This window comes from Mobula birostris, chromosome 3 (assembly GCF_030028105.1).
Source record: "Mobula birostris isolate sMobBir1 chromosome 3, sMobBir1.hap1, whole genome shotgun sequence".
NCBI classification, from domain to species: Eukaryota; Metazoa; Chordata; class Chondrichthyes; order Myliobatiformes; family Myliobatidae; genus Mobula; species Mobula birostris.
In genome coordinates this window covers 139,149,895-139,165,166 of record NC_092372.1, presented here as the reverse complement: position 1 = coordinate 139,165,166, position 15,272 = coordinate 139,149,895, and the positions used below count along the sequence as shown (strand labels likewise).

Genomic DNA, 15,272 nt, shown 5'->3' with positions numbered 1-15,272 from the left:
CATCTCAGTTTGCACACTCAGCCCTCACGTTGGTTAAGAGGAACATTTATTTTTATAAATAATTTTTTCATGTCAATACTAACGCATGAATGTATATGAGTTTCAATGGCACACAACATGACTAATACATTCCTTACAGTAATATCAGCATGCCTAAATATTACACAACTAATCAAAGTGAGTAACATAGAGCACTTAACATTGATCCAATGGCAACAGGCCTAAAAAGGTTAATGGTATGAGCTTGCACTACTTGTTATGGCTTTTCACCAAGTCTCCAAATACTTGGTATACAGCATGTACGGCAATATACAGTGAACACAAGCACATAAAATACTCCATACGCAGTTGGTCAGTAATTTTCAAATTACCCTGCATGTTTGGGAGGCTATCCCCTAACCCTCTTCAATTCCTGGCATACTTCCAGATCTTCCATCCTAACTTCTGAAAGATGGTGTTAGCTACTTGAAGGAAACCATCAATCATTGCAGAAAAATGTTGAAATCTGATGACTTTGTGGGTGCCAGTTTGAAAGCACACACTGAAAGTGATAATATGTGGATTGTTCACATTAATCAACAGTAATGTCTTTCTATCGCCGTGAATACCCAACCTTTTCAATAGAGCATGCAATGAATTCATGTTACTGTAACAAGAGTTGGCTCAAGCAGCCGAAGCTGCATGCAATTGGTTCCCCATCTGTCTTCAGTCCAGAGAACATATGAATGACAGATCTCTCTCTGTCTAACACCTTGATCCAGTTGGTATTTCCTAAAGCTGCCTGCAGCCACAACAGCCTCATTCATAACATGGATCCTAGCTTTGTCCTAGCTTTGTTGATGTCACACAGACAGGGAAAGAACACTTCACTACACCAAACCACCACCACCCCCCCCCTTACCCCCACACAACACACACACACCAGCACCTCACCACAAAGCAGGACACTATTCAAATTAAAAAGAACCACTAAAAATTAAGCCATATTCTACTCACAATTTTCAGACTGGAAATCTGGCACAAACTGTTCATCATTGTCAGGGACCTGAGCTGTTGGGGGGGAAAAAAAGAAAATCTGTGAAAATACTGAATGTGAACATATTTAAATGAAATGGCAGCTCAGAATAACCCAGTCTTGGCTTTTCAGTGATATGCAACACATTCAACATGAGGAAAGTAACTGCTGCAAAAGGAATAGCAATCCCAAAACTACAAACTACCAATAAACTAAATCAATCCAGCCATTAACATTTCTATAGAAGATACGGAATTTTTACTTTGCTCTATTACCTTGAGTAGAGCCTATTCTTTGCATGTTTAATAATCTTTAAACCACTGAGTTGGCAGGGTACAGGGTTCCACGGTTCAGTTTCTGAAATGCACCAATCCACAACAGGAAAGTCTTTCAATGATATTTTCCACCACAACAAGTCTTTCCAATTGGGATTGTCTGAAGGACAATTTGTTTTATTCCTGGATTTTCATTAACAAAAAGTCAATGAATGGCATTTTTAACCTTAAACAAATAGGACAATGTGAAATGGGAGAAAAAGTATAACCATTAATGAACCCCAAAACTGTAACTCAGGGCTTTAATTTTCAATATTGCAGTTCTAATAAAATATGAATACATAAGAATCTCTCGATTACCCTAACCCAACGTCAATCAGACACCTTTTGTTTTTTACCCAATAACAAGTAACCACGATGTGGGAAATAAAATCCCTACTAGACTCAAACTCTGTTCCTGTCCTGCTACTCAAGCATCAGTTTTATTTCAGGCTTTTTGTCCTACTAATTTTGATCCAATAATTTTAAGATGTATTTTGGTTTGTATCAAAACTAAAATCTTGGCCAAAAAATTTGGAAAAGAGTAATTCACAATATGAAAATGGTGCAAAGTGCAAACGTGCACACACACACACACACACACACACACACACACACACACACACACACACATGCAGGTACACAGGAAAATTCATTTGGAGTATACTTGAAACAATTTTTTGACTAATGCAAATTGATTTGATGTCCTGCTTAGATCTGAACTTTCATGTGTAAATAACTAAGCTCTCTATTATGAGTTTAACTAATCAGTCTTGTGAGTTCTCCTATGCCATTCAGATAGGGAAACCTCAGGAACAATTTACTGTCTTTGCAAGCTTAATGAAATCAGTTGATAAGATGGCCTGGGATCTCCATTTAGTTCAATACCATGAGTTAAGAAATAAAAACGGTTCAGGTTTCTGTTCTTCAACATTATCCAGACTCATGCAAGGATAGGATTTTAACTGGAAAATACTGGAGCTGAATTACCTAAAATGCTCACTAGTAGATTTTACCAATAAGATAATCAGAGAATGACTGCTGTATTTGAAGCCATATCCTGGGAGAGTTTATAGCTTTTGTCATGACATGTGAGGAGAAAATACAGACCGGAAAAGTAACTGTAGAACACTAATACATAAGAGTAAAATTTTGACCAACCAGGTAATTTACTTTTTGAAGCTAAAACTGCAGAAGCTGGAATTCTCAAATAAATACAGTTAACCCTGGAAATACTAAGCCGCATGTCAGGAGTATAGCTAAGTGAAATGGTTGGCGGGGGCAAGGTTGACAGGAGGACCTGTTTCTGTGCTGTATGACTATATGATTACTACTTAAGCTGCATTTTCTACAGCTACCCTGCAAAATGGGAATTCTGGCCGACTGTTAGCACATACCAGGAAACTGGGTGCGATCTGTGCTGATATTTTTTGACCCTTCATATGAATAAGATTCTCCAACTTTGAAAAGAGGTTCTGATAGGCTAGTTTGTCTGGTGGCCGCTGAAGTTGCAAAATTTTATAATTAACTGAAAAATTGAGGACCTTTCCCTAAATTGTTTTGTTGTCTATTACTAAAAACAAATTTTTCTAAGAATAACAATTTTTGTATTTTTCTCAAGATTGAGCATGACCTAATATTACAATAAATGTCAGGTAATAGAGAATCCCTCAAAGTGAGTGTTTGCTTTGGTGGCTCAGTGATTTCCCACAAACATCACTGCTAACCGACGCTGGACATGTAAAAACCGCATAAAACATATTTCTGTCTTTGGGAATCTCAAGAACAAAAACAAAATTTAGATATGGTTTAAAATTAATTTTAGCTTTAAGGTGAGATTTGCTTTACTCTGATGTAAGGGACTATGAGGTTTGTTTTCTCAAACACTTAAAATCATGGAGACTTTGAGGTGAAAAGAGGAAGTCAGCTCACTCCACTATCAATTTTTCTCCACAATAATGAACCCAACTGGCAGATTCATACAGGCATGAAAATATAAATGCAAAAATATCATGTCATAATGAAAGCATTAATTTCTGTGATTAAACACAGGATCCAGTCCCTCATTTATAGTCATTGCACAACAAAACCAACAGCAACAAAACATCTGGAAGGACACACTTCTCCCTAAACAGAAGTCTGAAACATAATGAATGCCAAAATACATTTATACTTGTCGTAGTTAATGGTAACAAGTTCTCAGTGTCTTTCTATGTCAATAATAAGAATCTTCAGGGCACAGCAAAGCTCTTTCTAAGCTGCTCTCTAAACATGACTAAACCCAAAAACAGAAGACTGCTTCAGTTCCAAAATTGTGATATTTTCCTTTGGAATGAGCCACTCTGACAGATTTTTCCACATGATGAACAATTTCACAAGTTTGTGAAAATTATGAGCATAATTTTCCTGAGGGTATCAATTCCACAAAAACTCAATTTGTCTGTAACTTTTAGAACCATCACTAACTGAAACGCTCGCTGTTTCTCTCTCCACAAATGCTGCATGACCTACTGTGTACCTCAAGCATTTTTGTGTTTTTAATGCAGAATTCCAACTGCTGCAGCACTTTGTTTGAAGACCGCCATTCTATTATTCTGACCGTTGTTTAGTTTCAGGAGATGCAACTAAGCAAACTAATACCGAAACAAATCCTAAAACCTAATCAATAAACTGAAACTTGCCTATAGCCGTTAAGATTAGGCAGCTGATTCAACTGGGATTAGTGACACGGCACCAAACCTGGGTGACACGTATGGCAAAAGTAAGTCAGGGTACAGATGTGCGTAATTTATAAAAGCGGTGTTCAACAAAAGATGGAAGCAGTGAGGAATATCGGGTTACACAATAAACAAACTTGATACAAATACACGCACAAAACGTTGGAGGAACTCAGCGGGTCAGGTAGCATCTATGGAGAGGAGTAAACAGTCCACGGTTCGGGTTGAGAACCTTCATCAGGACAATGCGAATATACTGTTTTGATGTGAGCGAGCATTTCCCCATTCTCGCTCCTGTCACAAACCAAACAATGCCAATTGATACTGTCAAAACGCACAATTCAACTATGAAAATAAACTGCTCAAGACAACACAAAGTGGTTCCTGTATACCTAATAAATTAAATATAGCTACACGCTTTTTTTCTAAACTCAAAGCAGTATCCTCATATTACAAGCTAACAATCCGTGCGCAACAGAAAGGGATCATCTGGGATACTTTTCAATAGAAAGTAGGGAAATAAACATTTACTTTTTGGTCATTTCAATGTTAATGCTTTTCAAAATGCTTGATGGATGCTGGGATAGTTGAGCACACTTTGGTTACTTTCTATCTGTTTCCAGTTCGCCCAGCCCCAATCATTCTCCCCATTCTGTTCATCAACTTCAACTGCAGCACAAACAATGCTTTGGCAAAGCGCGCTATCATTGCAGATTGAAATGGCGATAATCCAGCTCTACAGTTATTTTGCAAAAGCGCTGAAGTGGTCGCAGAATAGTGTAATGTCCAGTACTTTATAAAGCAGTGACCGTTTAGATCAGGTTTTCGAGACAAATCATAACTAACAAAAATATTGCCAAGCAAACTGAACGTTTGGTAGAGCTTTGATATGATAACAAAACCAAGGAGCCGCACACTTAATGTTCTCCACACAACTTAACAACTGGGTTTCATGACTACTCTTTGCTTATATACAATAGATCGGTGTCACCAGAATTCACCTTCACGGCGCACAAATCTAGAGCAAAAATAACTTTAGTGAAAAATTATAATCACTATACTTCAGCAAAACTATACACGGTATTAATCAATTTCATATCCACTTATGATGTTTAAACCTGAAATGCACTTTTCTGCTACAAACAGTTCAAATTCGCATATAATTATTAATAGATCTTAGTAATCAACTTACAAACATCTTGTGTTTTGTGCGATCAACACAGAAAATTACTTACTGCTACACAAAACAGCTAAGTAAGTTTAAGAAGCCTTCCAGCCAAGAGTCAATTTCTTTTCAGTGAAATTGCCATTTTAAGTGTCTCAGAGACTTTTGAACACTTGGTCATCCCACACAGCCCAATGAAAACGCAGGGAATGCCTATTCCTCCTATCCTTTTGGCGTTCAGTCATTTCAATCAGCCGACTCAAATGCTATCGAACTTCTCAAAGGCTGCTCAGAATCTTTTAGGGAGCGCTGAATAAAAAAAATAATTAAACTTTTCTTTTAAAGTTATCATTGTCCTAAAGGTGCCAGGGAACTGTTATTCCCCATATAGGTTTGTAGAGACAGCAGTCCACATGTTCCAATAGGGGGGAAATATAGAACTGTAACGCAGCAGGACTTGCAAATACTGGGTAATGGAATAAGATATCTTTTCAACGAAAATCAATTACTACTCTTTAGTACTTTAACCTGCTCTCTTCTATTCACTACTGTGTTTGCTAATCTTCATTTGTGTTTACAAGAATGACAACGACCTGCATTGCATTTAATGCCCAGATTCGCAGATTACGATCAAACTTTAGTTATTTAAATGATACAACCAGGGTAATTAAGAAATGCAAACAGAACGAAGCACACTTGTGTAAACATTTTCTGCACTGTAATTAAGTATCGAAATTGCTGACTAAAAATCATAATGACATAAAGAGTGATAAAGAGAACTGTATTCTATGTCCGAAGTTCCTACAAATATTCTAGGGTCAACTATTTATTATAACGAACCTCTTTAACATTAGAAATAACCTCATACCTATTTCTAAATAAAACTGAAAATTATTCATAATGCAAACTGATACAATTTAAAACAAACAATAGTTACTTGAAATTAATTTGGGTGCTAAATTAAGGCTAATTTATATTAACAACAACATGTTTTAAGTATAAATGCAATCTAAAGTTATAAGTATCGAAATCGTCCGAGTTTCGGATTTTTTTTCTTGTGTTCCAAATAAATATAACAGATCTAAAATATACTAGCTACAAACCTAAACTTTTGTGCTGTGAGCAAGCTGGATAAAAGACACTTGCACTCAGATCCTGAAGCATCCCGTCGCGATGAATCGAGGAATATAAACACTTTTTGCCATCAGAAAACAACACCTAAAGAACATCAGAGCTCGCTTTTGGCACCATCGGAGCTCAGATGCAGCTTAGTGTCTTAATAATTCACGCTTAAAAAAATCTCCGGCAGCAATGAAGATTGATCAAGTAAGATCATCGCCAGTCAAAACTAAATTGTGCTTTCAAACTTAAGTCTAGCTGTCTGGGCGGCTGCAGATCTTCTCCCAAAAGCAGATGTGATTGTATACTGGAAGCAATTTCTCCTGGTAATCTGTGATGACACTGGGAAGATCAGCCCTGTGTTCCCCAAGGCAGACTAATCACAGTCTATAATGTATGCATGACACATGAGGTGGCTCTTTTTGAGCTCAATTAATTGGGTTTCACGTTAGGAACGCAACTTTCAGGCGTCGCGATTGTATTTTCTACATTTTTATTCTATCTCGCAAGGATGAGACACATTCTTACCTTCTGCGAGCCACGTTTCCTGCAGCTGGCTCAAATCCTGGAAGAGTTCTGCAGATACAGAAAGAATGAAAAATGCCAGGTCATTGTTAAAGATGAAATAGTCCATCTGAAATCAAGTCAACCGAAAACACGTGAAATGGATTTATTAATAACCTTGTGCTAACATTCAATACGATGGAACAGTATCTCCTTATAATGCTGTAAACTTCGATGAGAATCTTAAACAGCGATATTGATCAGATCTAAGTTTCATGCGTCGGATGTTAAACAGCTCTTGGTCACCACTACCTAGATTTAGAAGTAAATTTTCACGCGGCTGTCTTTTAAGTTGAAATTGGACCTAATATTATGATCTGACCGCAACAACAGGAGGTTAAACGGCCAGAGAGGATGGCGCGATTTATTCAATTAGTTTCATCAGATATGCGCGATCTCCATGGTTTAAAACAGTAACATTCCCAAGCACAACAAATAGTGTGAAGTTATCTGGACAGACTGTGTAAAGACCGAAAAACCTGGTATACAATATAAGTGTTAAAGCAGAATTACAGTTATACCCTATACCACAGGAGACTGAATATATAAACGGTGGTGCATTTGTTTGACAGTAAACGTGAGACGTGAATTTGTAAACTTATCCACAAACATTCGTGGTAGAGGAAATGTCAATTTATGTTTTGAGATATTTCTAACATAAATAACGGCTTGGGGCGCTATAAAGTAGATATTTAATTTTGAAAAAAAATGTTACCTTCTGAATCTTGAGCTAAATCAGTGTCAATGAGTTTCCTTTTCCTTTCATTTGTTGTCCTTTCGCTACATTTTCCTCCATGCGGTTTCTTCAGAAGACAAAATGTTTGTTAAATCGTAGGGCTACATTCTTACTGAACAAAAAAGTATACAACACACCTCGCAGATACTCAGAGTTGAGATACAAAAAAAATGTCAAGAGCAGCCCGGCTGGCTTTGACCAGTATCTGCACATTTGGGAGCGTAATGTAGAAACAAAACCAAAGGAAAACTTGATTCCAGACCACCACGTGGACATGGTTTCTTTTTCAACTATTTGTGGCAAACGATTCGTCAATTCGTATTTAGCAGTCATGCCAATATTGTGTGGGATTTCAAAACAACTATGTTATTAAAATATGGAAAAAAGTCGGGATTGGTGTTTTGTGTGATAATGTTAGACAGCAATAGTGCTAAGGGAAATGTAGTTCTACGTTTGTCATGCACAGTAAATAAGCAGTGATTTCTCTGCTCGTACTTGCAACAGGATGGCCTGGTTTACAAACAGCGAACAACTGTCTTTTTTTGTCCACACTTTGCGGAAGCTTCTGCCTGCTTCTGAGGTGTTCCTGATTTTTCATAATGATGACAATTTATGGCATGGTCGAGTCGAGGTACGACGTAGGTACTTGAGATATGCTTCCCCATATCTGGTGAAAGATAGGGAAGGTGAGGGAGAGTGGGGAGGGAAGGCAATCTTGAAGATTTCTCCTATTTTAAACGTGTTATTTTTTTATCCTCATTAGTGTGTTGGCTGTTATAAATATTAAATGATGTGCAACTGAGGTTACGTTCATAAAACTGTATTTTTAACATCACGTACGTTTGTCAAGTTTTTTACAAATCCACTTTGACAGTTCACTTACAGGAGTCACCATGTAAGGCACTTGCTGGTCGTAGTATCCGTCCATTCCGTAGCTCATCGCAAACTCTTAGCTGGCTTTATTCTTCAGCATTTAGATAGACTGTGTCTTGACGGACTCGATCAGCCTACAATGACAGACAAGATGGCCAAAGAAAAATCCTGAATGGACCGGCTGAACTTGCATAACTAATTAGCCTGCAGCGCACCATTCACAAAAAAAAATCTCAGACTACCGCCCCAACCTGTTCCAGAGAGATAGCGATCGGCCTGAAAACATGGACAAACTGCACGGAATTTAGCGGCGTGGTGGGGGGGGGGTGTTGAGAAGACGACACAAATACGCGCACAAAACAGATAAACTGATCCCATCCCAGCACTTCGGAATTATCTGTAAATGTGCGTTCGCATCGATAGGGTTTGTAGACCAGAGTAATATACAGTAAACAGGTAATGGCGATAATCATGGGGTTCCAAAATGTGGTCTTTATATGCAGATAACGGGGCCAGATGGAGAGCGTTTTATTATTATTGTTATTTCTGCAAAGCTGTATCACGCAATGCTCTCGGCTTGCAAAAGTTGAACAGGGTCTCACCTGAATGGGTGTAGCGCGGCCGCCTATAAATATTCCCGTCAGATTTGGTAAATAGCATGAATTAGTTGATGTAAGTCCTTTCAAGACAGCCCAGACCTATGATTGTGCTCAATTCACTCGTTTTTCCTTTGCTTCTCCTCCAGGGGCCTCCAGTGTTTTCTCACGGATCTCTCTCATTGGTCGCCTGTCTATTTCATCGGCTCCAATTTCCAGCCGTCAATCACTCACTCCTCTACTTGATTAAAGATACAGGCTTACTTTCTCAAAGACTAACCTAGTTTTAACGCCTCTATAAATGGAGGAGGGGGTAAAGGGATTGAATTAGTTTGTACAAATCGCATACAATTTTAAACATGACTGTCTTGGAAAGAGAAGACGGAAATATTGGTCATTTAAATCAAGTTGCTGAGTCCTAGATTGTAGCCAATCACAGCTTCCTCTCAGCACAAAGTCCAGATTCGAATCAGTGCGAGAGAAATGTGCACTTGTTTTATGGGTCCGAGAATACATAAAACTGACTGCATAATTTCTGCCTAACAACATCCATCCTATATTCAAGTTATCCTTGCCTGCCTGAAAGCGTCTCCGTGTTGACTGATATAATTCGCTACTTCTACCACGAATCACTTCTTTAAAATTGCAAAAAAAGAGAACCAAAGCTGAAGAATGCATCAATCGCATCATTTCTACCGTAGTCTAATCGTGTTTACTGCTTGCAAAAAGTCATAAAACCTCGGGCAGTCGTGACGCACCGTTGCATAGTTGCAGATGTTTTATTTTAAAACATATATTTTGTTTTTCTCTGAGCAACTGTAAAGAGTGTATGTTGAAACATTTCCTTTGAAAAGAGAGTCTTTGGTTCTAGAAATACATAGTGAGTTAAAAGTTCTGTGGCTGAGCGTTTTAAACTTCATAAAATGCCCCAGTCTCTTTCCCACTGTTTCTTTAATATAATCTGAGCAACAGTTTTCAAGCTATCTAATCAGGCAGGAAGAATGGTTCCCGCAGCAACGGGGGGTGGCGCTTTGTGCATGACCAGACAGATTTGCATGGCTTTGGTGAGTTAACCAATGGTGCGGGCTGCTTTTCAGCTGATTGATTTGTTTATTCATAGAGCAACAGTTACCCTCCAGGCGAAAGACTGGGAGAACGAAAGAGAGAGAGAGGGAGAGAGAGAGAGAGAGAGAGAGTGAGTGAGTGAGTGAGTGAGTGAGTGAAAAGAGTCCTTTCAAAGTGAGGGGGGGGGGGAATAAAAAGTCAGCAAAACCAGACCGCAAGAAATGATGGGGGAGGGAAAGTTCATTCACGAAAAAAAACAGGCAGAGCCAACGACTGAGAGAGAAAACGTGGGGGAGGGAGAGTTCATTCACAAAAAAGGTCAAATTCAGCGAGCCGCAAGAGACCAAGAGGAAGGAGTTCATTCACAAAAAATAGAATCTGGAACTTTGATCGAGGGGGAGAGTTCATTCACAAAAGAAGTGGTGTATTGGACAAAGCAAGTGCGTGTATCAGACAAAAGTTATCAAGAAGCTTGAGAATAAAATATCAAGAAGGAAAATGATAAGGGAGAAAATATTTAAAATAGGCGGTTAGGAATTTTACTTTGGAATTAAACACAGTGAGAAAAACTTGAGAAGTGTGAAGACAAAATAACAATCACTTATGCAGACATTATTGTCTACCAGTCATCTAAACACATCCTATCAAGTCATTATAATCATAAGTTCTGCAGCATTATTTAAAACGCAAATGTTCCTATTTGTTTCACTCCCCACCCCCATTCCTATCAAAAGCGACCGGTTTCTGTCATCGAGGGTTCATTTTGAATGCGCATGCACGAGTCAGTGATCCGGCAGAGTCCTGACTCCGGACACTCTCCAGAATCCGCTGCGTTTTGCCACTCCCGCTCATGCGCCGTGTACTTGGGTGTGCACATATACGGTGTTGGCTTTATGTTGGCAGATGGGGAGTCTGCAGAGTCGTAAATCAGCTAGCTTCTAGACTTTATACCAAATAGGAGGTTGGTATCTTTGGATTGTCATCGCATGTCTAAAGAATCTGCTTGGCAGAGCCACTTACTGCACAAAACCTGGTGACATTCCTTCGGATTCAAATTAATGTGGCATGATATACGGCGTAATTGCACACTTCAGCGACTTGGGACTTGAAATGTAAATCTATGTAATCATCAAAGAAGAGTTTAATCTGGACCAATCACTAGCAGAAGCAAAAGAAAGTCAGGAGAACTTAACTGTCTTATTTTAGATACAAATTGCTTTCTCATCCATTGCTTACTCATATTTCTTAATATTTTTGCTGGCACACTTCTGTTATTTTTCTCCCTGAGGGTGGGAAGAAATGGATTAGTGTCTGATAACATGGAGGTATAGATGTATATGTGTGTGTGGCCAATGAGTTAACTATACAAGCCAACATTTCACTTCCGTTTTTTGGAGAAGACTGGTTAATGAATCGGGCTTTCTATGTTTGCAATACCCTTACCCTGCTCCTGTTATTCTACAACTAAAACTGGCTTTGTAAATTAGATGCGGGAAAGGTGCAGGGGAATAGTGTCTGACTCAATAAAAGCAGGAGAAACAGATTTTAAGTTTGAAAATAAAAATTTAGGGTTCCTGACAATGATGTACCCAAGGACATTGTATAGATGGTGACTGAAAAAATAGGACATCAAATGAAGAGAAATTGAGTTGTAGTATCCTTGAAAGGGCTAGCTACTATGGATGCAGATGTGTGAGCTGGAGATGGGGGTGTGATTGCTGAGAATTTTAAAGTTACTTAATGGTTTATTTTTTAAATGGTATATTTATCCTCTAGTTCTCAAATGCCAGATTTGAGGGACAACATAGAAATCCAAGAATAAATAAAGTGTCAATTACAACTTATATCAATATATATTTTTCTAACACATACCGCTGCATCAAAGTATGTAATGCATGAGAGAATATTCATTTGGATATATGTTCTTACTGTGTCCTCTCATTCTTTCTTCACTTTTCATTACTCACTTTCTTCACCACATTATTTGGCATCCAGTTCCATGAGTGATTATCAAGGGCCAGAACAAAGCTTCTCTGAGTGAATGCATCACACCTGTGGACACTTGTGAAACCCCAGCCCATAAATTGTGTTAAATGGGGAAGGGACATTTGGAGTGGCATTGGGAGCAGACAGAAGCCCTGCATAAACAAGCATGCAAGTACAGCAGGCAGTGAAGAAAGCTAATGGCATGCTGGCCTTCATAACATGGGGAATTGAGTATAAGAGCAAAGAGGTCCTTCTGCAGCTGTGCAGGGCTCTGGTGAGACCACACCTGGAGTACTGTGTGCAGTTTTGGTCTCCAAATTTGAGGAAGGACATTCTTGCTATTGAGGGAGTGCAGCGTAGGTTCACAAGGTTAATTCCCGGGATGGCGGGACTGTCATATGTCGAAAGATTGGAGCGACTGGGCTTGTATACTCTGGAATTTAGAAGGCTGAGAGGGGATCTTATTGAAACATATAAGATTATTAAGGGATTGGACACGCTGCAGGCAGGAAACACGTTCCCACTGATGGGTGAGTCCAGAGCCAGAGGCCACAGTTTAAGAATAAGGGGTAGGCCATTTAGAACGGAGTTGAGGAAAAACGTTTTCACCCACCCAGAGAGTGGTGGATATATGGAATGCTCTGCCCCAGAAGGCTGTGGAGGCCAAGTCTCAGGATTCTTTCAAGAAAGAGATGGATAGAGTTCTTAAAGATAGTGGAATCAAAGGTTATGGGGATAAGGCAGGAACTGGATACTGATAGTGGATGATCAGCCATGATCAGAGTGAAGAGTGGTGCTGGCTCGAAGGGCCGAATGGCCTACTCCTGCACCTATTGTCTATTGTCATCAAGAGTTGACTGCATCACTGCCCATGTGTTAATTAGGAGCATTTCCAGGTGCAGGTTGATGAGACTAGGCAGCACGGATGAGGTGGGCCAAAGGACCTGTTTCTGTGCTGTAGTGTTCTGTGACTTTATGACTCTATTTCCACATCAGCCACAGTGGTCTGCAATTCCTACATTGACCTCATTAGGCACCTTAAAACTCGCAAAGCAAGTGTAGATGGTAGTTACCTTAATTTCCAGTAACCACCGAGAAGTTTTACTGCTTCTCAGGTGAATATTAATTCGGTCTCTCCTGGCTCACTTCAATCCCCATCATTCCCTGTGTAAGAAAATTGTTGTTTGATATGGTGGTGTCCTGTAGGGAAAAGATAACCAATCATTGCAGCAAAAAAGTGACCCTAGAGGTTCCTTTCTCACAATGGTTACTGCAATGATTACCTTCTCCTTCTGTGTATTGCCCAACCTCCATGTTTGGCTGTCATCAACTCTAAAAGAAAGCAAATTGAATGTTAGACTCTATCTTTCTGCCTTCATCTTATTTATTTATTTATTCATTCAATAGACAATAGGTGCAGGAGTAGGCCATTTGGTCCTTTGAGCCAGCACCACTATTCACTCTGATCATGGCTGATCATCCACTATCAGTATCCAGTTCCTGCCTTATCCCCATAACCTTTGATTCTGCTATCTTTAAGAGCTCTATCCATCACTTTTTTGAAAGCATCCAGAGACTTGGCCTCCACAGCCTTCTGGGGCAGAGCATTCCATATATCCACCACTCTCTGGGTGGGTGAAAACGTTTTTCCTCAACTCCGTTCTAAATGGCCTACCCCTAATTCTTAAACTGTGGCCTCTGGTTCTGGACTCACCCATCAGCGGGAACATGCTTCCTGCCTGCAGCGTGTCCAATCCCTTAATAATCTTATATGTTTCAATAAGATCCCCTCTCAGCCTCCTAAATTCCAGAGTATACAGGCCCAGTCGCTCCAACCTTTCGACATATGACAGTCCCACCATCCCGGGAATTAACCTTGTGAACCTACGCTGCACTCCCTCAATAGCAAGAATGTCCTTCCTCAAATTTGGAGACCAAAACTGCAAACAGTACTCCAGGTGTGGTCTCACCAGGGCCCTGTACAGCTGCAGAAGGACCTCTTTGTTCTTATACTCAATTCCCCTTGTTATGAAGGCCAGCATGCCATTAGCTTTCTTCACTGCCTGCTGTACTTGCATGCTTGCTTTCAGTGACTGGTGTACAAGAACACCTAGATCTCGTTGTGCACCCCTGTTCCTAACTTGACTCCATTTAGATAATAATCTGCCTTCCCGTTCTTACCACCAAAATGGATAACCTCGCATTTATTCATATTAAACTGCATCTGCCCACTCACCCAACCTGTCCAAGTCACTCTGCATTCTCATAACATCCCCCTCACATTTCACACTGCCACCCAGCTTTGTGTCATTGGCAAATTTGCTAATGTTACTTTTAATTCCCTCATCTAGATCATTAATATATATTGTAAATAACTGCAGTCCCAGCACTGAACCCTGCGGTACCCCACTGGTCACCGCCTGCCATTCCGAAAGGGACCAGTTAATCGCTACTCTTTGTTTTCTGTCAGCCAGCCAATTTTCAATTCATGTCAGTACTCTGCCCCCAATACCATGTGCCCTAATTTTGCCCACTAATCTCCTATGTGGGACTTTATCAATGGCTTTCTGAAAGTCCAGGTACACTACATCCACTGGCTGTCTCTTGTCCATTTTCATAGTTACATCCTCAAAAAATTCCAGAAGATTAGTCAAGCACGATTTCCCCTTCGTAAATTCATGCTGACTCGGACCAATCCTGTTACTACTATCCAGATGTGTCGTAATTTCTTCTTTTATAATTGACTCCAGCATCTTTCCCACCACCGACGTCAGGCTAACCGGTCTATAATTCCCTGTTTTCTCTCTTCCTCCCTTCTTGAAGAGAGGGACAATATTAGCCACCCTCTAATCCACAGGAACTGGTCCTGAATCTATAGAACATTGGAAAATGATTACCAATGCGTCCACGATTTCTAAAGCCACCTCCTTAAGTACCCTGGGATGCAGACCATCAGGTCCCAGGGACTTATCAACCTTCAGACCCAACAGCCTATCCAACACCATTTCCTGCCTAATATATATTTCCTTAATTCATCCATTACCCTAGGTCCTTTGGCCACTATTACAACTGGGAGATTGTTTGTGTGTTCCCTAGTGAAGACAGATCCAAAGTACCTGTTC

The 15,272-nt window shown here is 39.8% G+C and overlaps 1 protein-coding gene across 3 annotated transcripts in view; it reads right to left on the bottom strand.

Moving 5' to 3' along the window:
• Positions 1-9,249, bottom strand: part of etv1 (ETS variant transcription factor 1) — a 140,375-nt gene extending 131,126 nt beyond the window's left edge. For all 3 annotated transcript variants that reach the window (XM_072253385.1, XM_072253387.1, XM_072253384.1), the window contains exons 1-5: positions 9,106-9,249; positions 8,514-8,637; positions 7,610-7,697; positions 6,859-6,906; positions 997-1,050 (exon numbers count right to left, since the gene is read on the bottom strand). In XM_072253385.1, the coding sequence (XP_072109486.1) occupies positions 997-1,050; positions 6,859-6,906; positions 7,610-7,697; positions 8,514-8,570 (247 nt within the window). In that variant the 5' untranslated portion in view covers positions 8,571-8,637; positions 9,106-9,249. The remainder of the gene's footprint in view (positions 1-996; positions 1,051-6,858; positions 6,907-7,609; positions 7,698-8,513; positions 8,638-9,105) is intronic.
• Positions 9,250-15,272: the final 6,023 nt, after the last annotated feature.